Source organism: Syzygium oleosum, unplaced genomic scaffold, assembly GCF_021117445.2.
Source record: "Syzygium oleosum isolate NSW1041296 unplaced genomic scaffold, Sole_v2.1 Sole_v2.02, whole genome shotgun sequence".
NCBI lineage: Eukaryota > Viridiplantae > Streptophyta > Magnoliopsida > Myrtales > Myrtaceae > Syzygium > Syzygium oleosum.
In genome coordinates, this window is record NW_026607486.1 from 7,660,085 (window position 1) to 7,687,056 (window position 26,972).

Genomic DNA, 26,972 nt, shown 5'->3' on the forward strand with positions numbered 1-26,972 from the left:
CATTATTTACGAAAATATTTGGAGATAAATTGCTCTCGATAATAAAAACATTATCATTGACTAATTATTTCAAGCGATTTGATCGATCATTTTCAGGAAAATATTTTTAAAATCATTCATTTTTCGCAAAACAAGCGATTCCTAAAATTACTCTGCCGTAAGTCCAACATATATTAAGAAGAAAAAATCTCTAATCAAATACTGTCATGCTTATCATCGCATCACTCGACGTGCTAAATCTCCATGGACATTTTGTACGCGTAGCGTTGCTCATACGTTTTCCCATCTCCCTTCCTGTTTCGTGGGGTTGCAATCTTGGACTAGTTGAACACATGCAGCTACTACGATTCCATTGCTGACGTGAATGGCAAGATGAAAGCAAACGTATAAACGGGGCCCAACTAGGATTTGTGGTAGACCATGCCAGTGGTGCCTTGCCTTTAGTCTTTGTTAGCAACTGACTCTTTTTCCTATCTTCGGAAAGTTTCATGTCCCACTTTTTGACCAATCTACAAGTGCCCTCTTTTTCCTCTGGCAAAGAAAAAGATGGAGATAATTCATCTGAAGCCTGGACATACCCAGGACATCCGATGCGTTGACAGACCCAACACGCGTAGAATAGCGCAATCATCCAATGTACTACACTGATTTTTCTTCTTTCTATTGGAATGCACCACACTTATTTGCTTAACGAACACGAATAGTCAAACCCCGTTACGGTTATTTCACGAAAAATTAATAATTTAAAAAAAAAAATTGAAAATGATCCCTTCCTCTAATCGAGATTGGAAGAATACATTGTGCTTACAAAGCCAGATGAAGTCAACCTTAGTAATTATAGGCTTTGATTAATTAAGGAAAGCAACATGGCTAAAACCTATATATTGATCGGCTTATAGCAATGAGATTAATGGTAGGTAACATGAGTTACTGACGACGGGAAAAAGCAATCAATCTTAAAAATTTCAATACTAATCACACCATACCCGAATCAATACATATAAGAGAGGACGACAGATCTTCTATTCAAAAGACATTTCAAGATTGTTTAATTTTAAAATTTTGTTATTGTTTTTTGGCCTATTATCCTAGAAAACCTTGAACCCTTGATGTAGAACAGTTAGCCTGTGATTATCTTGAAGAATGTGATCGCCGTAATCGCCGGAAATCTCGGCAGTTTTTCTGATTAGGCAGTTTTTTTTACTTTAGGCAATTTCGAATTATCAATATTTCGTTTGATTTTATTAGATAAGATTAGATTTTATTTTATTAAATAAGATTAGATTTGATTAGATTTGATTTGCTTTGATGTTATCTTCATTAATTCGGATATATTTAGGAGTCCCATCACTATAAAAGGACGTCCAGCTTTGTATTCAGATATTATGAAATTGAATTGAATTCCAGTCGAATTGTGGAAGAGTTTTCCAAGTTATCGCTTCTATCTGCGTCAACCCTGAACATGCTATTTTATCAAGGAAACCCCGAACATTTGTTTTTGCATAAAAAATATCATGGAAGCTATTTTCATCTAAAATTTCAATTTCACTCCTCTTATTTTTGTTTTGCTCCTCATATTTCACTTTACTTCAATTCTAATGATATAACATATGTAGCTCGCATATCACACGAATAGTGTATCTCTTTAGAAAAATAAAAAGTAAGTCGTTCCTTTCCAAACAACGGAAAATAATTTTCGATATTTTTTTTATTTCAACCAAACACGAGAAAATGACAGCATATTCTTGAAAAATGATTTATAGAAAAATATTTTCATAAAAAAATATCATTTTATCCGCTAGAAGTGAACTACGACTAAGCTTTGGTGAGAACAAACTCAGGTTCAATGTCTCTACATATACAAGTGAACTACAACTCGTACGGTGTTGGCGGTTTTGGTCTTCAATTACTTGAAAGCAAAATTGTGAACATGTTTGAGAATTTTGTAGTGTTATTAGGATAGGGGCATGAAGTATATCACACAAGGGTGTGGGAATTTACTTGGAATTCTAGAAAAGATGCCAGCTTACAACAATAATTTGTCTTTACGGGATCGAATCATCCACATTTCTCTCTTTTTACGTGTCATGAAGCACGAGTTGGGAAGGCGCAATTCAAGCTTGGTAGATAACTATGGTCCTTCTAGGTCGGGTTCAACTCGAAAACCGAATCGAACCGGCCTGGACCGAGCGTTTCAATTGAACTAATTCGTTTTCCGATTTCACTAATCTAGAATCAGCCTAGGATCGACTTGGTTTCCGCTTCCAAGGCCATGCTTTGGTTTTTGGTTGAGAACGACGTTGGCTTCGGTGAAGTTAACCACTACTTCACATCTCTTTTCCACCTATGATTTTTCAAACTTATATTTTCTCCCAAAACTAAATGTTAATTATAGCGAAAATAAATTTTTTTTTGTCTGTCCTACTCTAACTCTCAACTCACTCTCAGACTGTTGCCCTGCCTCTTGCAGGGCGTGGGAGTCAAAACCCATATCTAAAACTACATGTCCCCATGAGAAGGTAGGGATTCGAACTCTCCATCTCCTCCTATCCAAGTAGGAAATGTAGTCACTGAGGCAAATCCTGGCGGTTGCGAAAATAAATTCCACGTGAATGACCTTTGGCTTTGTTTTTCGCAACCACTGGCATCACGGCACAGGCGAGCTCAGCATTGTTGAGCCCTTGAGTCGATGCCCGTGCGTTTGCCATTTGGGTGGCGTAGCTTGCTCGCCAAGTTTGTGCGGCCCCACGCAAGCTTGACAAGAGAGAGATCTCACTCCGTTTGTAAGGATAAAATTGGTATTTAGATATTTTGGTTAGGGCAAGAAGAAAAGAATTTATGAAGCTCTGAAGTTGCTTTCCTTAAAAGACCCAAAGTCAAAGCAAGGACGGGTTTGCCTTAAGGTTTAAGCATTTTCAAAACCGGAATCGGGAACTCACCCTATCAAAGTCGGCTCCCGATTGTTGGCAGCGGGAACCAAATCGATCAACCCTGGTACCGGCTGAGAACCGGCCTAATTTTATTTTCTTTTTTCATTTTCCCTTGAACAAGTGAACTTGGCATCAGGAAAAAGTAGTACAATTGTTAGATGGACAAAGTCCAAAGGATAAGCATCGGTGATACTGAAGCAAATCTCACTGGTCCTTGCAACCATTTTGCCATACCTTTATGCGAACACAAGCTCCAAGAATTCAACAATGACTCTTCTTTTCACCGAGTTTATGCGATCCATCATAAGAGATTAGCGGATCCTAAATCACTACGTCTATACATGCCAAATTTCCATTTTTAAATAAGAGTAGAGCTTAAAATTGACAACATATTTGCCTTACCAAAAAAAAAAATTGACAACATATTTTGACAAATCAAAAGAAGTATGTCAGTCGGCAATGGAAAAGTGTATCGTACGCAAATATCCAAACATCAAACATTCAAGGAACATATCCCAGAGTGCTTATAACCTGGCAATTAGGCGATAAAAACAATGTCTCCATTTTCCAGGAACCATAGATAGGGATGAGCAAGATGGACCGCTCAAACCGGGACCGAATCGGACCGGACCGACCGATTTGGTCCGGTTCTTGAGAATATCGGTCCGGTTCCCGGTTCCTAAAAGTGGAACCGGTTTCCAGGCGATCTGGTTCCCGGTTCTAGGATCGGAACAGGACCGACCGGATCGGATCGATAAATATATATTTTTCTAATTTTTTCATATATATTTATTTACTTTTTAAATATATATTTAAATAACAAAAGAAGCATTTGATAGTTCATTTTTATTCGGTTCCAATGAGACCAACCCAAAAATGCTTTCATATATTGGTCCCGAAAATGTTTCCTGGTTCCCTCTTGCCTTTACCAATTGGTCCCATTGGAACCGGTCCACGGTATCAAGATTAGCCGGTCCGATCCCCGGTCCTAGAAATTGGGAACCGATCTTCCCGGTCCGGTTCCCGATTCTTAGGTTGGACCGGACCGGACCGGGAACCGCTCACCTCTAACCATAGAGCACAAAAGGTCCCACCGTTTTTGCGTAAAATGAGAGTCGAATAGAACATATCCGAAAACGGATCCACTAGCGAACCGGTCTTGACCGATTCAAAACCGATTATACGCAGGAATCAGCCTTGACAAGTTCAAGGTGGGAACTGGGAACCAAACCAATCAAGGCCGGTTCACAAACTTTTTTACCTAGGAATAGAACCGATCCTCGGATAAACCGGTTGGATAAGGCCGGTTCGATCTAGTTTCTGGGTGGAACCATTTCCGTTGCACTTCTCTATCACACATCACGGTCAACGCGACACAGGAGATCTAGCTCACTTGTGGCCCTTGCATTGATGCCAGTGTCGAGAACCCAGGTGACGCTGCGCAAGCCAGATCTTAGCTCGTCTGTGGCCCTCGTGTCAATGTCGGCCTCCAAAACTCAAGCAACGCACCGCCGAGGTCTCTCTTTCGAAAAAGAAAAAGTCCACGTAGGCATGATTTCCTTCCCTTTATTTAAGATCCGTTGAACCTTCAAGATCTAACAAAATATATATTTTATTCTTTTGTACTTTGTGGACTTTTGTGGACTTTTGTGGACTTCTACTAAACTCACCTAATTTCAATTTTTCTAAACAAATGTCATTTTCGAGTATATGAATGGGATAGGGGCTTTTATAAAGATCTCTCCGTTTAATCATATTCAGCAATTCATCGTATTAGAGACACATTGCAGTGCCCTATATCACTTAACTATAAGGTTTTATATATTCTATACACATGTGATTCCTTATATCTATCAATATAAGTTTTTGGATTGGATTTTTTAACAAGTCATTTCTCAAAAAACATAACGATAAATCTGTCGACCATAAATGATCGGTTTTAGGAGTTAGGCCATTACTTTATATCTTTTGTTTTCTGTTTTCTCATCATTTGTCCGAAATCGCTAAGCACAGGAACATGTCATTAATATCTTACCAATAAAAACAACATAAGAAAATAAGAAAGCACCCACCGGCATCGCAAGAGATTCCAGCATTGACCTATTTGTGGAGATGCGCATTGAATTGTTGGAACACTCCAATATACCGATCATCTTTCGCCTGACTTTACTCACCAAATTCTTAGTCATACGTTTTGTTGATTTCGAATTTGTCATGGAATTTGATGTGTGTTAGGGGCGTGCAACCGGACCGATTCAATTCGGGAACCGGACCAAACTGGCATTATCCGACCGATTCACATGAAAACCGGTTTCATTTTTGAGTAAAAAATCTGATAACCGGTCTTGACCGGTTTGGGTCGGCTCCCGGTTCCCGCCTTGAGCCGTTCAGGGCCAGTTTTTGGGTAGGATCGCCCCAACCGTGGATAGAAACGGTTTGGATATGTCATGTTTGACTATTGTTTTACTCGTAAATGGTGGGGATCTTTTGTGCTATGTAGTTTCTAGGAAATGGGTACATCGTTTTAATCGCGTAAACACTCTGGAGATGTTAATGTTGGATACTTGGATATTTGCGTGTGATATACTCTTCCATTGCCGATTGACAGACTAATTTATGATTTGTCAAAATTGCTGAATTACTTTTCCATTTTTAGCTCGACTCGTATTTAAAAATGGACAAACACATATAAGCAACAGACCAATGCAACGTGGGGCCCTGATCTAGAAAAGGTCAAATCAAGGAAAACAATAAAAAGACGCAGAAAACTTTATGCTCTGGATGGTCAGGTAAGGGGGACAATACACCTAATTGAAACCCATTTCTAAGGAAGTCTCTTAAGTAATTGAATTAGAAGAATACAAAAACGTCCTTATCAAAAACTCTTAATTATAATCTCCTCATCGTGAAACTGTCTCGTGATCAAGCCCCGCCATTCGCCCGCACATCACACGAATTCGATAAAAACTTTATTCAAAAGTTGATGAGTATAATATCTGTAGCTCACATATCATACGAATGGTGCATCTCTCTAGAAAATTAAATCAAAATTTTCTTTCCAAACTATGAAAAATGATTTTCAAGTTATTTTTATTCACAATCAAGTATCATAAAATATTGTCATTATTCTGAAAAATAATTTATTGATTTGTTGAAACATTTTTCCAAAAATATCAAACTTTCACAAAGCATTAACAAAGACAGGCTCGAGTGGACCTGATGAGTCCATGGACTTGTAGGACTTACAATGATCAGTCAACATCACAGACAGACTCGATTTTAGCTTTGGATGGAGAATAAACGTTGATTCAATCTTTGGTGAGGGACATCGACCGGGCATTTGTCTCACCCGGATTCACGTGAGGGCCTCCACGCCCTCACCCATAAAGAACTCTTTTACTTTTCAAAATGCCGTGCTAGCAAAACGTTTGGGTTTATATTAAACTTGCCAGGGTTTCATGTTTAAAGCTCTTTTTCTTTTTTTTCCACTTGAGGGTGGAAAAAAAAAAAGCAGTCTCGTGTCTCTGCAATAATTCTTAGTTATATTCAATAAACAAATATGTCATTTAAAATGTAGTGACAATATTAATATTTGCGTGTTTAATAGAAATTCAGAAAAATTCTCTCCCATAATTTTTAGAGGGTAGAACGAGCACACAATGGTCTTGTTCTTGCTTTGACAAGAATCCATCATGACAACAACTAACGACGCGCCACCTGGTTACGGAGTTGTCGAAAATCGCGACGACCAAGAAATCATATTCAATCGAAGTTATCAACTCCCCACTTTCAGGTCCACATCGATGACCTTCACCATGCCCACGTCACGCATATAGTCAGCAAAGGCACCAAAAATTGAAAGTAGGTGAATTCAGTATAGGACCACAAACACCATAAGAAGGAAACATATATTCTTTCGAACCTTCAAAGTTCGACGGATCTTAGATAAAGGGACGCCGGTTTGGAATAATCCAGTTCAACTCGAGAATTAGATCGAATTAGTTTGGTGTAATCGGTTTGATGCCGGTTTTAGAGAGAACCAGTCCTGACCGACATCGTGCAACCCAACTACAACTCGTACGGTGGTGGCGCTTTTGGTCTTCAATTACTTGAAATCAAAATTATGAACATGTTTGAGAATTTTATAGTGTTATTAGGATAGGGGCATGAAGCATATCATACAAGGGTGTGGAAATTTACTTGGAATTCTCGAAAAGATGCCAACTTACAACAATAATTCGTCTTTACGTGAACAAATCATCGACGTGTCTCTCTTTTTACGTGTCATGAAGCACAAGTTGGGAAGGCGCAATTCAAGCTTGGTAGATAACTATGGTCCTTCTCAATGAACAAATGTAGGCGCACTTCAGAGCTCGCCCCTTAACCGATTTCACGGACCGTACAGTGTCCATGTGACTTATTTTTCAGAATGATCCTTTTCGCTCAAGATTGGACCATATTGGTCCTTGCGAAACTCATCATCTCCACTCTTAAATCAATTTCGTAACTTTAGTTGATAGGATCGTTGTAATTGGAAGGCACATAAGAACCTCTTGGACGATTTACACTGATTGTAATATTTTTTGGGTTGGAATTTCTAACTAGGCATTTCTCGAAAAACATAATGATGAACCCACTGACCATGGGGAAAATTACCAAAAAAGTCTTAAACCTTTTTGCAGTTATGCCAATTCAGTTCTAAACCTTTTTTTTTTGCCAATTCAGTCCTAAACTTTTTGCAAACTAGCCAATTCAGTCCTTTTGGCCGGCCGGCGCTGACGTGGTCGCCGGCCGGCTGACGTGGTCGCCGGCTGGCTGACGTGGCGCCAGCCGGCGTCCACGTGGCAATATTTTAATATTTTTTTATTATTTTCAAAAAAAAAATTTCCTTTTCCTTCTCCCCCCTGGCCTGTCCGACCAGGGGGGAGGCTTGCCGGCGAGGGCCCAGCTCCGGCGAGGCAAGCTGGGACCTCACCGCCGCTGGGTGAGCTCTGCCTCGTCAGATCTGGGCGAGGGCGGAGCTCGCCCAACCAAGGCGAGCTCCGCCTCGCTGGAGCTGGGCGAGCTCGCCCGGCGGCGAGGGCCCAGCTCGCCATGGCTGGGCGTGCTCCGCCCTCGCCGCCACTAGGCAAGCCTCGCCGGATCTAGGCGAGGCGGAGCCGGCCTTGGCCGGGCGAGCTCCGCCTCGCCGCCACTAGGCAAGCCTCGCCAGATCTAGGCGAGGCGAAGCTGGCCTTGGCTGGGCGAGCTCCGCCCTCGCCCAGATCTGGCGAGGCGGAGCTCGCCATGGCGCAGGCGAGCTCCGCCTCGCCGGAGCCGGGCAAGGCTCGCCCGGCGGCGGCGAGGCCCGGCTTGCCATGGTTGGGCGAGCCGGGCCCTCGCCGCCGTTGGGCGAGCCTCGCCCTCGCCCGGCCGGCGGCGGGGCCCGGCTCGCCTTGTCGGAGCTGGGCCCTCGCCGGCGAGCCTCCCCCCTGGCCTGTCCGGCCAGGGGGGAGAAGGAAAAGGAAAAAAAAATTCGAAAATAATAAAAAAAAATTAAAATATTGCCACGTGGACACCGGCCGGCGCCACGTCAGCCGGTCGGCGGCCACATCAGCGCCGGCCGGCTAAAAGGACTGAATTGGCTGATTTGCAAAAGGTTTAGGACTTAATTGATAAAAAAAATAAAAAGGTTTAGGACTGAATTGGCACATTTGCAAAAGGTTTAAGACTTTTTTGGTAATTTTCCCCTGACCATGTGTAGCTCACATATCATATAAATAGTGCATCTCTCTAGAAAATTTAAATCAAGTTTTTCTTTCAAAACTATGGAAAGAAGTACGCATAATCTTCTGTGGAGAACAAACTATACTTTAATTTCTCTACTTAAACCCGTTCGCTTTGTCCCCATAAGTCTCTGCCGAATAGTCAAACGGGTTTAGTTGGTGAGAAAAGAGAAGTGTGGTACGAAAGGACCAGGGATCCAATTTCAACATTTCAACAAGGGATACAATTTCAAAGGACGAAATAAATAATATTATCTCTAGAACGTCGCAAGTCGATTATAATCGAGAATGAAGCCCTAGATGCTAATCAATCAAGCAATAAAGGAGGAAAAGCAGGCGTGGATTGCATGACAGAAACTTGTCTTTCACGTGGACTAATCCACTATAAATTCACTCCTTCCTTATCGAGATTCACTCCAATGCATTGAGATTCGCTCTACTTCTGCACCGCCGAGCCCCTCCACTCTCTACAAATATATACATATCCCAAAATGCCTATCGTTGTAGATCGCGATCAATGGACAAATTTCCATGCCATTCTCGCCTTCATCGTTCCGGTTCTTGTCAGCTTCATTACAATGAAGTACCAACAAAACCCCAATTCTCCATTTGACACTCACCCGATCACCATATTTCTGTCCATCTTCTCTCTCCTTCTCTATTGCTTCTTGTCCCTTCCGCTAGTTGCTCAGCTACCGGCCTTTTATACTGCTCGCGGTACTCGCACCTTTCGCTTCATAATCATCCTTTCCTTTTCCCTCTCTATAGCCTTGCTTACATCTTTATTGTTTCGAGGCCTCTATTTCTTTCTCCTCTTTCTGCCATTGTTGATACTGCTGACAGCCACTTACTTACCTGTTCTCCTTCTGAAACTCTTCCGTTTGGTGAAGCAAAAGATTCCGATAGTCGTCATCCATTTGTTTCGTCATCAACTGCACGGAGGAAGAGCTCCACTAATTCTGCCACGTACGATTGCTGATACACATTCCATGTCAGAAGTTTAATGCCTGCCGGTACTCAACATGTCATTCGTAAGTAGCAAAAGAAGAAACAAAGACAACAATAGGCTGGGGAATTACTACATGTATGAGGTGTTCAGTTAGATTTCCATGCTTTCTATAGCTGTTAGTCTACTGGAATTTTATGATTCCTCTAGGCCAGTGCGTTGTTTGTTACAATTCCTACGTGTCATGATTTTTCCAAAAAGAATCATATACGGAAGAGAGATTTTTCTTTTTCAGCAATGTTGAATCCGGTCCATTAGAAATTTCATAGACGATATATGATGATACTCGATAACCGTGTCATTTCAAGTGTATGGAAGAGACACGGGCATATGATGGATTATGCTACTTACACCATGTTCATTTTCTTCTTCACTAAGGCTCCATCATTTTCAAGGAAAATGGTCCCTTATTGCCACAAGGGAAGTTGTTTTTCCCCAATCTAAATTTGTTGTTTTCAGTTCATGAAAACATTTTCCGTAAATCAATTAGTTTTCCGTCATCAAAAGATCGAAAAGTCGGAAAATAAATTTTCGGAAATAGTTTTCTTTCAAACGAACAGATCCTAAGTTTGAAAGGTTCGGTTCATCTTATTTTACACCAAATAATACCATCCAAATAGAAAATTGACCGCTTGGGAAGCTGCCTTGAATCTGCTCTGTTTCCAAGTTTGCACCATCCAGTGGGTGACTTTGGTTATCCCATTTTTCGATTATAAGTAAAATAGTTTTATAATATTTTTTTTGTTTTTTCAATTGAATCAATCACTGGCGAATATGTTGTGTTCATTTCGAAACTTGATAGCTGGATTTAGACATTTCTAAACAAATGTCAATTTTATAAATTCCGAAACTTTAGGCAATTTTCAATCATGTCCTGAAAATTGAAAGAGAAAAATTCCCCAAAGAAGCACACTATCTTTCTGAAGAGACCTTTGGATCTGGACGTGTTTGACACTGACGTCCGCTGCCCAGAACATTGGGTTGTAAGAATTTAACTTTCTGCCTACCGAAAAGGGTGGAACATTCAATGATAACGCCTTCTCTTTTTGATAAAGTATGTTACTCTTTTTTATTAACAATGTATACTCTTTATGATAATAGTTTTTAACACCGAGTATGCACGAATCCAAGTATTAATGGTGGTTGGTGCATTTATAAAATGAAATAGTAGATGCTTGGATTCACATTGGTCTTGCCCAAATGATTCTTTTGCACGCACGATTTTTCAAACCTATGATATTTCAGATTTTTATAAGTCGAAAACAAAACAGGGAAGGATTTGAAAAGATGGTCAACTCAAAGAAATAAAGAAAGCAGAATGGCAAAGCTCGAGGAAGCAGGGCGACGCCCCACCTCCCTTTGCCAGCGGCCTTCACCGAGATTTCTTTGGAGTTGTCACATAAGCGAACGCTATCATCCACGATGCTTCCACCGCCTTCGACGTCCTTTACTGCCAACAAGGTGGTTTTGATGCCGTTCCGTGCATCTCCTAGACCTCAATGAAGCCATCATCACTCGCATTGCATCTCCGATTGGAGTGCCTACTGAGGATCGCTCATTTTCGACGACCCTTTAATTTCGGAGTTTGTGTTCTGTTTTTTTTATTTTTCTTAAAAAGTATGCTTCCTCCTCTAAAAAGCTAAACAAATTGATCTTAAAGAAGATCGTCTCTGTAATGGCGCCTTAGCAAAACCCGCCAAAACTGAGTGCAAGCCTGCCACCACCCGTGAGGGCGCTCGCCTTCGCCCAAATCTGAGCAAGGGCTGCCCCCTATCTCTCTAAAAAGTTAATTCTTACCTATTCTCATTTTTTTTTAATATTTGTAAGTTCCAGTTCTCTTTATTTTTTACAATTTTCATTGGCGTGCCAATGATATGTATGGTCTCGTCAACAAACAGATGTCCCATGGCCGGGTAGGATTGCCTCGTCAGACGTCAATCGGATCGAATTAGCTTAAAAGACTACATTGGTTTTAGAGAAAGAGTACAAGGACCAAATTGACCAAAATTAAAATTCAAGGACAAAATTCAATATCGAATAAATATGCAGATAATAATCATGACATTTTCGCAAATTTCAAAAATTGAAAAAACAATTACTTTTGGCCCTTTTTTAGCCAAAATAAATTAACCGACTTAATCTTGTTATAACAGGACGGATCCAAGCATTCAGATCCTCGAAATTTTGCTAGTAATCGGGCAAGCGTGCCAAGGAATACATTCCAAGGATACTTTGGGTAAGGATTGGTTTTTGTGAACTTTTCGGTGAAGAAAATAGACATATAAAAAAAATTGAATTGTTTGACCAATAGATGTCTTTCACATTGAATAACTTTTTAAAAATTTCCATGGCAGTTCCTAAATAGAGTCGAAATTAAGTTAAGGATCGACAATTATAAAAATAAGGACCTCCATTCATAAAATTTGTGAAACATGTCAACCGATCCGTAGGATGGGGCGAATTATAGTAATTTGTTCTGATCCAAGACATAAACAAATGGAAGGATAATGTTTTGAAAGGGGGCTCTGAGAATCAACTACCTTGCCAAGCAATACATACAAGGGATGACAAACCTTTTTGATTTTTAATTTTTGTTACCAAATTCAATTCATAATTTTTGTTATCAAATCTCTTGCATTCTGTACCGAAGATAACGTCTATTTTTGTCATGATTAACGGGATTCATAATTTTTGTTTATGGCACATGATAAGTGTGCCATCCCATTCGGCAAAACTTCTTTTCTTTACTACATAGGCAATAAGAACAATCTACCATTTGCAAACACATTATTAGTATTACCCCATCAAGGAGCAGTGCATTTCTACAAGCCAACTCATCAGCTGTTTGTACAATTTAAGCAAGATAATCGCGGGTGAACATAGGAGAATTTCAAGTTGCTAAAATCTGTTTTGCATTGGTAGGTAAGAACTTGTGAAAGAGTGATACTGGTAGGCAAAAGAATTGGATGAACACCAAACATTGGCCTATCAGAAACTTCAATAATCTATTTCTTCAAAATCTCAAAGAACACTAACCTGTCTCATAAATTCTAATATGCATCATGTTATATCCCAGAGATAAAGAAAAGGGTAGTTTACCAATGCAGGACATAAAACAACCATTGCTATATAGCTGAAAATGCAGGGGGGCCTAAGACACTTATGTATTTGTCGCCCTGGTGTAGATCTGCTGGCTTGCATGAGCAGAGACCATCCTGATCAATCCTCTGGCCATGAGTTCTCTTATTGCCTTCCGAGCAAGTGATCCATTAACCTGCACAAGAAAATTTTTATAAATAACCGAGAGATAACTAATTAGTAGAAAGAGGAGCTCAACCAGCAAGATCCTCTCATCAATGAGAACATGAATATGTTAGCGATAACACGTTGAAGTATCTAATCGTTCTATGCAAAACACTGGACATGAAAAACCCATAAGTCCAAATGCAACAGAACCACCAGAACATGTTAAATTAAGGCAAGTAAGTTAAATGTTGTCATCTAACTCAATCACACGTAAGCACCACAAACAATCATTTAAAAATGCAGCAAAGACTAAATTCATGAGAATTTTTTGTTCTAAATTATTAAAATTCAATGTAAAGGATGGTGAGTACTAACCACTTGGAAAATATGACAGCTTAGAGGATCCAGAAGAGAATGGTTTATAGTATAAATCTCAGAAAGTGAATTTCATTCTCCAACAGAGGCTGACTTATCCACATTAGCAGAAATATGTCCAGCCACCACAAAATTTGCTGATGAAGAATGCGTGCTCTTAAGGCCAAGAAAAATAACAATTTGTTCCACACAGGAAACGAGCCAACGGCGAGTTCTAATTATATCATCATTTGCAAGGAAACTTTCCACACTCAGATCCTCCTAACTAGATATACCTAATGAAACCGTGCAAATGAATTTTATGTGAAGGAACTATACTTGAAAACTCCACCATCTACAAAACTAATAAGTTGAGGCACTTCTGAGAATTAACAGAGCAACATCCTGCTGAAATCATCCTATCAGTTACATACATAAATACATAATTCACCTAAGTGCATCCATAAAAGGTTCCATAATAACATGTCCAGACAGGTTCAAGTGTGAACATAGCAATTACCATCTCAGTAAATAAGAAACAACTAGACGACTGATCTTGTACACAGAAAAGGGAGAAAAAGTAGACGCCCAAACCAAGACAGAGACAATTATAAATACTAAGTAGATTAACACAAGGGCATACCCTTAGGCGATCAGAGAGGATGGACGGGGTGATGAGCTTATACTTGGGCGCCTCGGTCAGAAGCTTGTCATAAGTCCCCTGGTCAAACAGCACCATGTTGTTCACCTTCTCCTTCTGCTTTCCCTTGCTCCATTTCTGCACACCATCACACAATCTACCCCCATCACAACCCAACCAAACCGACGTAAACAACAAATAACAGCAGCACGAACATATATTCCCATCTCATTTTTGCCTATAACAGCAGCATGAACTTAAGACCCACATAGCCAATTAGTCGCTCCCCCAAGTACCCAACAAAAAACGCACGCGTGTAGCGGAAAAATTTGAAAACTTGCGAGGGCCATCGTAGCCGAACACGAAAGATCTGCCATCCCCACTTCACTCCGCGTAACATCATTGAAAAAAACATCCTCAATAACTACAAAAGGAACCGCAAGTCGTCCCGGTACCTTCAACAGCTCAACATGAGTGACAGAGAGAGAGAGAGAGAGAGAGACGGAGAGAGTGTGCCATACCTTCTTCTTCTGCTTTCCACCGCCGGATTTCGCGGGCTTGGACGACGGAGGCGGGGCCTTGTCCTTCTTCGGCGCCTACGAGCCACGACCCACGAAAGATCGAATGTCACAGAGAGAGAGAGAGAGAGAGACAGAGAGACAGAGAGAGAAACGCAGACGAAGAAGAAGATTACGAGGAGACTTACCATGGGGATCGAGCGGCTAGCTTCGCGGTCGGGGAGGGAGACGGAGGCAGCGAAAGCACCAGAGACTCAGAGAGAGAGAGAAGGGGACGCGATTTGCTCGATTTTTTAGGATTAGGGTTTTTGCGTTCGGGTCACAGTTGAAGCGTCGTCGTTTAGGGCCGTGCTGCTTGTGCGGTCAGGAGGCGCGGTGGTAAACGTCGTCGTTTGGGGTTCGGTTTTTTTTCTTTCAAGCCGCGTACTGTGTTGGTCACAAATTTGCAAGTAACAATAGGCTTACCACCGCGCTGATATGGACGAGGGATTCTTGTATGAATTCACATAATGTTAGTCTTAGGCTCCGTTCGTTTGGCGGAAAATATTCTCCTTTTGGAAAATATTTTCCCGGAAGTTATTTTCCTGGAAAATGTTTTCCCGGAACATAATTTTCCGGTGTTCGGTGATCAATATGAAAAAGTTTCGGAAAATATTTTTCGCCGGCGGCGGCCGGCGACCGGCGGCGGGCGGCGATCGGCGACGGCGGGCGGCGACCGGCGGCGGCGGGCGGCGACCGGCGGCGGCGGCAGCCGGCGACCTTAGTGAAAAAGAAGAAGAAGAAGCTCCGGAAATTGATTTCCGCTTTTAAAGAAGCGAAAGTCATTTTCCATAGACTTAGGCTATTTTGTGAGAGGGGAAAGGAAAATATTTTCCCACGGAAAACGTTTTCCGCCCCCCGAACACCGGAAAACTCGGAAAATATTTTCCGGGAGAATATTTTCCGCCAAACGAACGGAGCCTTAGCTTAAAAGAAATGCTGTTATAATTTGAATCTACATTCGATTAATGATATTCTCAAAAAAAATATCAAACTTCCATAAAGAAAAGGGCCTAATACCCTGAAAGACTCCCCACTTTTTAGGTCCAGTCACAATTCTACCCTAAACTTTTTTTTATCTCATAAAAGAACTACTAATTTTTACTTGAGTCTCAAATTTGCCCCGTTAACCCTCCGTCCAAATTTTCTCTTGACAACTGAAAGATGGATAAGTCCAGAGTGTGAGCTCTACGAGCCAAGTGTATCAAGTGTAAGCTCTCCGACCTCGAGAGATGAAAGACTCCCGACCACAAGAGATTGAAGATTGAGCACAAAATCGAAGATCCCCGAGCAAGATGGAAAGAAAACTATCTTAAGAGTAAAAGAGTAATTGAAGAAAGCAAACCCTAATTGCTCTAGTATTTACCCATATTTCAAATCCAATAAGATATCGTTTGGGCCGGCATAGAAATTCATCTCCAAAAGATGTCGTTTGGGTTCGATTTTTTCTTCGAGCCGTGCGTATCGTGTTAAGTCGCAAATTTGCAAGTACGAGGCTCTCGCACGCTATATATGGAGGAGGGATTCTTGTATGAATTCACGTAACGCTAGTCTTTAGCTTAAAAGAAATGCTGCTATAATTTGAATATATATTCGATTAATGATATTCTAAAAAAAAACAAGGTCAAAATTCCATGAAAAAAAGGGTCTGATATCCTGAAAGACCCTCAACTTTAGGTTTAGTCTCAATTCTATCTTAAACTTTTTTTTGTCCCGTAAAAAATCCCCAATTTTAAGTCTAGTCACAATTCTACCATAAACTTTGTTTTGTCTCATAAAAAATCACCAACTTTTACTTGAGTCCTAATCTGCCCCCGTTAACCATTTGTCCAAAATTTGTCTTGACAATCGATAGATGGAAAACTCCCCGAGTGCCAGCTGTACGAGCGCCCCGAGCCGAGTGTCTCGAGCGTGAGCTCTCCAGTGGCAAGAGATGAAAGACTCCCGACCACTAGAGGTTAAAGACTAAGCACAAAATCGAAGATCCCCAAGCAAGATAGAGAAAGAAGACTATATTAATAGCAAGAGCAATTGAAGAAAGCCAACCCTAATTGCTCCAGTATTTACCCAAATTTCAAATCCAATAAAAAGTCAATTGTGCTGGCATAGAAATTCATCTCCAAAAGATGTATTCTTGGATATGAAATTTAGGAAAAAAAAACTAAAGCAATGACGTGGAAATTGATGTAGCTAGCAGGTATTACCTAGAGGGGGGTGAATAGGTGATTTGAGTGATTTTGAAGAATTTAAAGTAGAAACGATTTATAATAAGTAAAGTTTGAACAATGTTCAAATTTTGAATGTGCCAGTATGCAATGTAAACAATATAATGAGAGATTAGGGATAGAGAGAACTACACACAAGAAGTTATAGCAGTTCGGCTTAGATCAAGCCTACGTCCACTCTCTCACACTGACAGCTGACGGATTCCACTATATGATCAAAACGGATTACAAATTCTAAGTGTAAATACTTGGTGAATGATAGAACTCTCTATCTCACACAACCACTCTTACGTAATGTCCCTCAAAATCTCAGTATTTAACTCATGAAAGACAAGTAATAGAATTGGAATGTTCTCAGGCTTTGGACTTATTGATTCTCAATTTCGTTCGCTATCTTTTGCTCCTCATTAATCTCCTTTTATACTCCTCCATTTCCAAACTAGCCGTTTGACAGTCTTTAGAGAATCATCTTCCAATCTTCACCTTGGACATATTTGTATAAAATGGTTTGAGTAACTGTTGGCTGACAAAATCTGAATCCCACTAAATATAGTAGTCCATACAACCAGAATTTTGATTTTCATAAGTAGAGTTTTATCCGTTGTGATATATACTTGCCATAATGTTTGATTGTCAATCAATTAACCTTAGATTGAATCAATCAAAACTTTTCTTTTGTGAAATTCACGCCAGATCACTAGCAATTATGTTTCGTTCTGAGTAAATTCTGAGTCTGAAGAATTTCTGGTTCTTGCTTTACATTCAAAACTTAAGTCAGCGTAGGTCTTCAGTAAGGTCTGAATCTTTCAAAAGTGACACTTGAAGTTCTTCATTAGCTTGATATAAAGTCTTGAGTGACTTTTTAATAAAATCTGAACTTCTCGTTCCGAAACTCGTAGAGTCTAAAGTTTTCCTTCCGAACCTCGTAAAATCTGAACATCCAGAAAGTTAAGTTCTCTTGAAGTATTAAAGTTACAAATTCCAGAATATATTTACCTGGATCAAAATACTTTAGAGTACATATCAGATTTACAATATTGATATAGAGAGTTTTGTCAACTTCAAAATCTATTAGGAAATTTCCTCAACAGAAATGCCATGCCACTAAAGATGATTTTGGATGGCGGATTAACTAGACAAAAATGAGACTAAAGTTGAAGTTGGTCGTTTTTTATGAAACAAATAAAAGTTCAGGAGAGAATTGAGACTAAATCTAAAATTAGTGGGTTTTTTTTAGACAAAAGAAAGTTGAGGATAGAATTGAGATTCAACCAAAAGTTTTGGGGTTTTTATGAGACGGAAAAAAGTTCAGAATAAAATTGAGACTGGAATTAAAGTGGAGAATTTTTTAGAGTATTAGGCTTGAAGAGAAGTGACTAAAATTCTTTGAGAAAAGAATTTTCCAACGCCGTTAGTGTAAATTCAAATAAAAAGTAAGTTCAAAATATAAAGTCATATCGTTAGAAGTAACTTTTCACTGCAGTAAAAAAAAATTCACACTAGAGTTGTCGAGTAGTATATGTTCATCGGTAGCAGGTAACATTTCTATGCATCGAGTTACGTCAAATATCAAATGACAGATCATTTTCAAACTCTCAATGGTCAATAATCTTTCATTTGAATTTGATCATCCAAAATGTTCACTTCTGATGGCAGCTGCAGCAGAGAATTAACCCTCAGCTGTTGGCAGTCAGTCGTGATATTCAATTTCCATCGACCTGTAACTTGTCAAGGCACTTGTCCTCAACATATCCACTTGCAGAAATCCTCAAGTATGTCAAAATTGAACCACAACACGACAGACTACATTTGTCTAGAGAACACAATGAGCACTTTGTGCGGGATATTGTGGAAGATCTTGGTTAATCAGAATGTTGAGAGATGATACAACTTGTTTGTTGATTCGATGGTTGAGAGTATGATCCATTCAGCTCAAATTGAATCATTTTGGTCTGACAACCGGTGTCACCCATGACGACACAAACGTGCACCTCAACAGCATGGTATAAGAAGAATAGCCATATTGCGACAACTTGGCGATTGCTATCTTGAAAAGATCCAGCCTTTACGGAGGAAGAATAGCCATATTGCAACAAGTTGGCGCGATCGAAGTCATCTGATATATCTTTTGAAGCCATATTGCTTGATTGGTGGTAATAGCAGCTGCAACGTTCTCACATTCTACGTAGACTGTGCTATTGAATCTCACTTCTTACAATTCTTTTGGAAGCTCCAAAGTGAATTTGACTTTCAAATTGCTACCGAGTCTCGCTCCTTGGAATTCTTTTGGAAGCTCCAAAGTAAATTTGACTTTCACTCAACATGAAGTAAGAGGATGGACCGGTTGCATCAATGATGTATGGTCGTCTAGCTATGAAATGTAACAAACTTCCAATAAGCTTTTACTCTCTTGCAATTGTTCATCTTGAATTTCTTAACGTGGTTATTCACATATTTCTGCAAGATGAAAGCGCCTTTATTTTGATATATCTCGATGCCAAGGAAGTAGCACGTCAAAGCCCAAGTCCTTCATTTTGATATATCTTCTCATGACAGCCAGGTACAGTATATGAAAGGGAATTGTACCAAAATAGTCCTGCTTTTTGGTTGGGATGCTCATATGAAATGAATAATGGGAAACGATATCATATGTAGGAAATGAAGGTCAAAGTAAGTTCAAGTATTTAAATTCTTAAAAAAACAGAATCAGAAATGCAGATTCAATCAGTTTGGTTCATATGACCGGTATACGTGTAGCAACTCAGTTTCCAGATCTGCTAAACAGTCTCAGGAAAACCATACAACTTCAAAGGTTTATCTGTCTGCCAGGGAGCAAGAGCTATGCATCCAAGACCAAATTTCACGAGATAGCAAGATATATGAACATCCTAAATCACCTTAGAACCGCCATGATTCTGGGGGGGCTAAAGGATTATCGCTTCCTAAATTGCCAAGCATTAGGTACATCCAGTCAAGAATTCCCTGTGTAGGACAGAAACATGTAATCTTCGATGACCTGAAAGAAAATTAAAAAAGAAAAAAGAATCAGTCTCAGGGAACTATTTCTGCATGCAATATAAGTCTAAAAAACTCAACCACGGTCAGGCTCAGGTATAACAATTGATAATGAAACAGCAGAAGCATCTATCCCTATCCTGAACTTCTAAATGCCTAGTCTCAACTACCAAACTACTACTGTATGACTAACCCTAGTGGATTAGCTGGGTGACAACACTGGACTCCCCCTTTGATATCAATTACTAAACTAAAGAAAGTAAATAGGAAAAAAAGAGACATTAACACAAACATATTCTATTGTAATTGATAGCGCCTTCTTCAGTATCACTGGAAATGGTTGCAATCCCCAATTGTTTCCTAGAACAATGTGCTGTTCAGGACATGGTGCTAAAATTGTCTGACAGTAACATTCATCTGACTAAGAAAATAAAGCTAACAATGTTAGAGGAAATGCAAGAAATGAGGGAATTCATACCGACCTCCTATATATAAAACTGACAAGGAAGTCCATCATCAATCCATGTCACCAAATCTTCAACTCTAAACCGCCATTTTCATTTCCAGTTTATCATGAGGGTCATATCCGATAAGTTTGATATCAGCTGCCACAAAAGAGTCTATATCCTTCCTCTCTGGGTTTATCTTTAAAATCTGTACATGTGGACAAGACTTTTAGTGAGTACAGCAAAAGATAAGTTGGGTCAGACCAATGGAATGAAATCGAAGTCACCATCCTGCATTTTTACTGCATATTACTCACTGGAAAGGGCTTGGGTGCTTTCTGAAGTTGTTCATGCAGAGGTCTAACATGGTTACGATATGCATGAGCATCCCCAATAACATGGACAAAATCACCAGGAGAAAGATCTGCAGAAAAAAAAACTTAAGATAAGTACTAGTTCCCATGTTTATATCCTCCTAACAAGAGGATACTTTTCACCCTTAAGGCTGGGAAATCAAGCTAGTAATCATCTAGCAACCACCAGAGTTAAAATATTATAGCAGTAATCCTAATTATGCAACTCCTACAGAAGCATAAATCTTGTCCAACCAGTATCCTATAAGAAGCATTAGAAAGGCATCTGTGAGTCACTTTTCCCCACACCAGCAGTGACAGTATTCCAAAACTCTGTTGATTAATACTTGTCAACAAGCATTACAAATGATAAATCACATACCACAAATATTGTGACGTATTATCTAAAGCATGCATACATACCACAAACATGAGCAATCATGCATGTAAGGAGAGCATAAGAAGCAATGTTGAATGGCACTCCCAATCCCATGTCAGCAGAGCGCTGATACATTTGACACGATAATTCCCCATTTGCAACATAGAACTGCAAACGTAAAAATTAGGTTAATGAAACAAAGGAAGAAGATAAAACAGCGAATTCAGGAAAATGAAGCCAAACATATCCAACCTGCGCAAACATGTGGCAAGGTGGAAGTGCCATCAATTTTAAATCAGAAGGATTCCAAGCAGAGAGTATAATTCGACGATCGTCTGGATTACTCTTGATCTTGTAAATAACATCCAACAACTGATCAAATCCTTCACCAGTATAGTCAGCATGCATATTACTATACCTGTGAAATACAACATATAATGTCATTAAACATATATTGCAGCAACAAAAAGTGGTCAAAAAATATGAAACAAGCCAACCTAGCACCAAAATGCCGCCACTGAAAGCCATAAACTGGTCCCAAGTCACCTTCTTCTCGATCTTTCAGACCAAGTCTAAATAGACAGGACAAATGTCAGAAAGGTAAAGAAAAAAATAACCATATGTATTTCATTCTCATGAATCAGATGCGAACCTATCAAGGTAGTCCCTAGATGCATTGCCATCCCATATATGAATGCCTTTTTCCTGAAGAATCTGTTGGGAAAAGGAAATTTTCAGATTAATCTTACAATGTCATCCCAACATTAGACAGTCAAAGTAAAGGCAAAAGCATTCAACCAGAAGACCTTCCAAGGGATTGATGTGCAGGAAACCAATTACATGTTACAATTCAAAGCAAAGGTAATTAAGTCCCTCTGGAGTTATCATATCAATTCACTTTCACAAAAGTGTCGCTTTAGATCCCTATCTTGCAACTTCAGCAACCATTTGTATTCACTTCAAGTATAACAATGTCCCCACTCAACTTCATGGAGTCATCATTCCATCAAAGAAAAACATCAAGGGCCTAGTTATTATTAGGAAGAGTAATCGATATGCTTGTTAATGCATTATTGCCTCTCAAAACAGATATTTCACATCCTCAAGCTTGTTCTTCCTTCTTAGGTGATATTTTGTAGCAAATTATAAACATGACTGCAGCTCCATCTTATAGTTTCAAACGATACATTCACCATTCCTCAACAAATGGTCCTTATTTGTCACTAACAAGCCTGTTGTCCTATTGGACATGATATAAGTTTCTGTATGTCCTGGCAAATATAATCAGTTTTTATGGTCAGCTAAGTCAACATTCCTGCAGGTAGTCTTCATGATCTAATTTTGGAAGTGGACATGCTTGCTTCAAATTTAATCTAAGTGCAAGATGCAAACTTGATAAGCATGGTTTCAAATAGATGATATCTTTATGGAGGATAGATGGCAAAATATATTAACATAATTGAAAAGACCAAAAAGTGTAATGGTAGCCGAAATATAAGCAGTCACATTTTACGGTATTACTGGCAATTACTTCACACCAAAACTAAGCCATACACTTCTACAGAATGTGGTGGAAAACCTACACACCAGTAAAGGGCTGCAAAAGCTCATAATATCGAAGTGTTTCAAAATTTGCCTAGCAAATTAGGACTGCTTTGCTAGAACTAAAGAACAAGTAGAATATATCTAGCAAAGCATATGACTAAGAAAAATTAGTAGGATGAGATTGTTTAATGGCCAGCCTACAAGTCGCTTCCAATTGATTAATCAAGTGGAGAAGAGGAGATACTAGTACTGCAGACAAAGTTGTTGGACCAATCCTGTCCAGCAATTTTCTTAAAACATAAAGGCTTACAATGCAATATCCTATTTTTCAAAGTGGAAGTGCAAAGAATAGTTTAGTACTCAAGGATGCCGTCTTGCAATTCACTTTTGCCCTCGATTAAGGCCCCGTTTGGTTCAGCTTTGGGAAGGGGCTTTCGGCCTCGAAAGCCCTTTCCCAAAATGCTGAACCGTTTGGTTCGGCTTTCCGAGTCCGGAAAGCCAAAAGCCAGCATTTGGAATGCCGTTGGAATGCCAAAAGCCCAAAGCTGGTCCGAACCAGCTTTGGGCTTTCAGCATTCCACAAATGCTGAAGCTTATTTTTCTCTTCCCAAATTGCCCTCACTCAAATTTCAATTTTCCGGTTTTGCCCTGTTACTGTTCATCTTCTTCACTGTGAGGGTGGCCGGCAAGGGTGGCCGGCGAAGGGCCGGCGAGGGCGGCCAACGAAGGGCCGGCGAGGGCGGATCTGGCTGGGGATGGGCCGGCGAGGTCGCCTGACCCAGGCGACGGCCGCCTGGGGTTGGGTGACCGCCCAGGCGCCGTCGCCTGGGTTGGCGGTCGCCTGGAGTCGCGCGACCCAGGCGACCGCCGCCTGGGTCAGGCGACCTCGCCGGCCATATCCGCCCTCGCTGGCCCTTCGCCGGCCACCCTCACGGTGAGGAAGATGAACAGTAATATGGGCAAAACCGGAATATTAAGAATAAAAATTGCCAAAGCCCTTTGCAAAAAAAAATTTACCAAACACTACTTAGGCCAAAGTAGCTTCACAAATTTTTTTTTACCAAACACCACTTGCATTTCCCCAAGTGGCTTTCACCTAAAGGTATTTACATTCCCCCAAGTTGCATTTGAAAAGCCAAACCAAACAGGCCCTTAGGATGACTGACAGACTAAGGCATCAACTAGTAACAGTTAACAGAAAAGCAACAGTTCATTTACTTTATAGCTTGTATAGAGTTCAATACTGTGGATGAATGACCAGTGTTAGTTCACAAAATGCAAGCTCTACAGAAAAAAAAAAAAACTTGGTCATCACCTTGGCATTTGTAGAACCACTTATGAACCACAAAAGTTCTTCAACAACTCCACGCCAAAATACTTTCTAAGAACCAATCAGTAACAATATCTCAGTCACCAGAGTTTAAAATAAAAGCCTTGCACTTGTCATAAATGATTTTACAAGAAGAATATAATGAAGAGGTAGAACAATTTGGAGCAGCAGACCTTAGTTGTCAAAAGAGGGAAGTTTTTGCGCAGATTAAACCGCATCTGCAAAAAAGAAAATAAACAGAGTGATCCTAGTGATAAAGGAGATGTACTGGATAGAATTTAACAGCTGAGTAGATAGTAATGGTTTACAAAACACACCTGACATCCAAACTTTGATATGGTACCAGTTCCAGTCCTGTCATCCTTTGGAGTGCCATTTAACAGTATATCTTCGACTAATCTCAGATACAGGTACTCTTCATGTCTCTCAAAAATCATGTTGGGCAGAAAGGTAAAATTCTTGGCCTCAAACTTAACAGAATCTGCCTTACCATTGAAGATCAGAGCATCTGTCTGAGGCAGAGACTCCAACGCAGAACATCTTACACGGACATAAGTAGTAAAACAATATCGGATGTTGTTTTCAACAGCGGGAAAAGACGAGTACCATGGGTGAAAGACAGATGTATCAACCATGGGCATAAAAGTGTCACATTCAACTGGTGTCTCAATTTCAGTTATGTGGATGGCATCACATGCGGGAGCATTGAGAGCTTCCCTGCACCAAGAGAGAAGAATTACGAGGAGGAAGAGAAGTACCCATATGCAATTGTAATTATGAGTAAATGTTAAGATACCTAAATATCTGGCCACCGCCAATGACAAAAACTTTCTCAATTGATAGACAATAAGGAGATGAAGCCAATAAATCCAAGGCAGAACACATGCTTCCACATATGATGACATTCTCCGCAGTTGCAATATCGAAGCTCCCCGAACGAGTGAGAACAACATTGAGGCGGCCAGGTAGAGGCCTATGCTCGGTAGGAATACTTTCCCATGTTTTTCTACCCATTATGACTGCATTCTTTTTCCCAGGATCGATTGTTGTACGAGTAATGCTCTTAAAATATTTGAGATCAGAGGGAAGCCTCCAGGGAAGTTTTCCATCCTTGCCAATGCCCATATCTCGAGTTGCAGCCACAACAACTTGATAAGTCCTTTGTGGATCAGGTGGAGTTCCATTGCAGTTGCCATTGGGAAGGGTCACTGAGAATTCACCGGCCATTACAAAACTCAAAGGCTGAAAACAACCAAAAGACAGCGGACTGCAGAACCAACTTCTTTGGAAGTGCGGCAGAACCTGAAAATCGATGAGAAAGAAGATAGATCCCATAGCATTAGTACTGCAGATATATACAACACCAGTTGAGGAGTCATATCTTTTCTCGAAAGAATAGTTGAAAGCCTGAAAAGCGGAAAGGTATAGCAGTAACACAAGCACCCCAGCAATCGGTAACACTAAAAGCTGAAAAATATGCCCCCAGATCATTATCTCAGAAAAAAGTGGTGCGCATTTATGAATAAGATAAACCAACCAAGCTGGACAAATCATCAAACACAGAAAGCCTCCTAGCTAAGCCGGATTTCTCCTGCACCACTAGCACTTAACTTGACATAATAGTGGAAAAATCAAAATCCTAGTCCCTCTCTTTTGGCATCACATTAAAGCAGTATGTGAAGCATAAGATTCATGTCTCAACTTTCAGGCAAAAGTATCTGAATCGAACAATTCCCATTTCCACAAATCCCAATAGCAAGAACAAAATTTTTAGAGAGCAGAATGCAGCACAAAAGAGAAAGGAGAAACATCATAAACGGGAGCTTTCTCCAATTTTTTTGGATAATCACAATCCATTATTGCTCAAAGCAAGAAGGGGGACACTTAATTCATACAGCAAGCCCACTTCAACATTTTAGAAATTCAAGAATGAATCAAGAAATTCACACAGATCTTACCATGAAACTCACCGTGAGTATACCTAGTCATTACTTCCCCCCTCCCAGAACAAACATCAAACATGATTTACATAAACAATCGAACTTAAAAACCCCGCATTTAGACACACAATCAAGACAGAACAACAGTCTAAAGTGAAAATGAAAGCAAATTTCGCCAAAGAAAAACAAAAATTGCTAACTAACATAAACCCAGAAAAAATCCAAAAAGCAGAGCGAAATGCTCACCGATCTGGACGCCAACCGCAAAATTTTGAACCACAGCGAAACTAAAACGCGCAGGAGCGACCTCAACCGGGTTTCACTACCAAGAAACGAGCAGAAAAGTTAGGGCTTTCCTCCCCTTTCAGAGCGTCATTCATCGGGTGACAACAGACAAGACACTGGATACAAATACGAAAGACAGGAAAACCCAGCAGTGAAAACAAGAACGGACTGTGAACGACGGAGTCGAACTCACATCTCTCTCGTTTCCCCCTCGCCAACGACCCAACCCAAGAAAGTCGAAGCACTAAAACCCGATCGACCCAACTCGCCGAAAAAATCAGTACCCAGAAAGGCTCCCGAAAATGGGTCGCGGGTCGTCGGAAGTGGGGTTCTCCCGGCGGATCCGACGAAGAACAGGAACAAGAACAAGAAGAGGCGAAGCCAAACCCTACTCCGGCGCAGGAAAGAAGGGAAGAGAGGGAGAGAAGAACCCCACGTTTTGCGTCGAAGGGTCTCTCTTTTCTTGTTTCAAAGATGTTAAAGATTTGTCAATCGCGTCAATGCGCGGTGAATGTGTGCGTGAGAAGCGACAACGACGACAACAACAAGAGAGCTTTAATGGGAGGGGGAGTGCGCGCAAACCTGCGGACGAAACCGCTTCCTCGCTCGCTTTTGGAGTCGAAACTCTCTCTCTCTCTCTCTCTCTCTCTCTCTCTCGCAGCGTCACTTCAGAGGGTCGCAGTCATCGTCGTCTTCAAGAGGGAGTGGGAGAAAGAGAATGGCGGATTGCTGGGAAAATTCCAAAAGCAGGGTAGACGCGGAGTGCCGCCAAAGCGAGAACGAGCCCGAATTGTTTAATTTTATCCATCCATTCTGCGCTCTACCTAGTACAACACGACAAAATGTGTCGTTGAAGAATAAGGAGATATTTGCTGAACTCGTCCTCGTACTGTTGTTTAATTTCGGTTTTGGCCCGTGTTTTGGGTTTTTTTGCATTTTTAGTCCTCCTCCAGCCT

The 26,972-nt window shown here is 40.4% G+C and overlaps 2 protein-coding genes across 7 annotated transcripts; both read right to left on the reverse strand.

Moving 5' to 3' along the window:
* Nucleotides 1-12,681: 12,681 nt before the first annotated feature.
* Nucleotides 12,682-14,791, reverse strand: LOC115666829 (40S ribosomal protein S25-2-like). The gene is made up of 4 exons (XM_030588480.2): nt 14,648-14,791; nt 14,463-14,537; nt 13,945-14,079; nt 12,682-12,975 (listed from the first exon to the last, which is right to left on the reverse strand). Exons 1-4 carry the CDS (start codon nt 14,648-14,650, stop codon nt 12,862-12,864), a joined length of 327 nt encoding a protein of 108 aa, XP_030444340.1. The 5' UTR covers nt 14,651-14,791; the 3' UTR covers nt 12,682-12,861.
* A 4,686-nt stretch (nt 14,792-19,477) lies between these two features.
* LOC115666113 (bifunctional dihydrofolate reductase-thymidylate synthase-like) lies at nt 19,478-26,758 on the reverse strand. Of its 6 annotated transcripts, none has more exons than XM_056308901.1 (13): nt 26,599-26,758; nt 25,978-26,053; nt 24,588-25,093; nt 24,109-24,508; nt 23,965-24,009; nt 23,777-23,842; nt 21,569-21,630; nt 21,414-21,488; nt 21,169-21,334; nt 20,961-21,084; nt 20,502-20,608; nt 20,221-20,392; nt 19,478-19,739 (listed from the first exon to the last, which is right to left on the reverse strand). In XM_056308901.1, exons 3-12 carry the CDS (start codon nt 25,016-25,018, stop codon nt 20,282-20,284), a joined length of 1,587 nt encoding a protein of 528 aa, XP_056164876.1. In that variant the 5' UTR covers nt 25,019-25,093; nt 25,978-26,053; nt 26,599-26,758; the 3' UTR covers nt 19,478-19,739; nt 20,221-20,281. The 6 variants fall into 6 exon arrangements, with proteins under 6 accessions (XP_056164876.1, XP_056164880.1, XP_056164877.1 ...); XM_056308905.1 differs by having other exon boundaries at nt 25,978-26,048; nt 26,599-26,669; XM_056308902.1 differs by lacking the exon at nt 26,599-26,758 and adding an exon at nt 26,301-26,591.
* Nucleotides 26,759-26,972: the final 214 nt, after the last annotated feature.

What these genes read in the sequence shown, in the direction of transcription:
- LOC115666113 (XM_056308901.1), bottom strand. Translation starts at nt 25,018, where the DNA reads ATGGCCGGTGAATTCTCAGTGACCCTTCCCAATGGCAACTGCAATGGA. An exon ending in TATCAAAGTTTGGATGTCAG is followed by an intron (nt 24,010 to 24,108) that starts GTGTGTTTTGTA and finishes TCTTTTTTGCAG; the next exon opens with ATGCGGTTTAATCTGCGCAA. An exon ending in CTTGCCACATGTTTGCGCAG is followed by an intron (nt 21,085 to 21,168) that starts GTTGGATATGTT and finishes TTACGTTTGCAG; the next exon opens with TTCTATGTTGCAAATGGGGA.
- LOC115666829 (XM_030588480.2), bottom strand. An exon ending in GTGGAAAGCAGAAGAAGAAG is followed by an intron (nt 14,080 to 14,462) that starts GTATGGCACACT and finishes GATGGTGTGCAG; the next exon opens with AAATGGAGCAAGGGAAAGCA. An exon ending in TCCTCTCTGATCGCCTAAGG is followed by an intron (nt 12,976 to 13,944) that starts GTATGCCCTTGT and finishes TTTCTTGTGCAG; the next exon opens with GTTAATGGATCACTTGCTCG.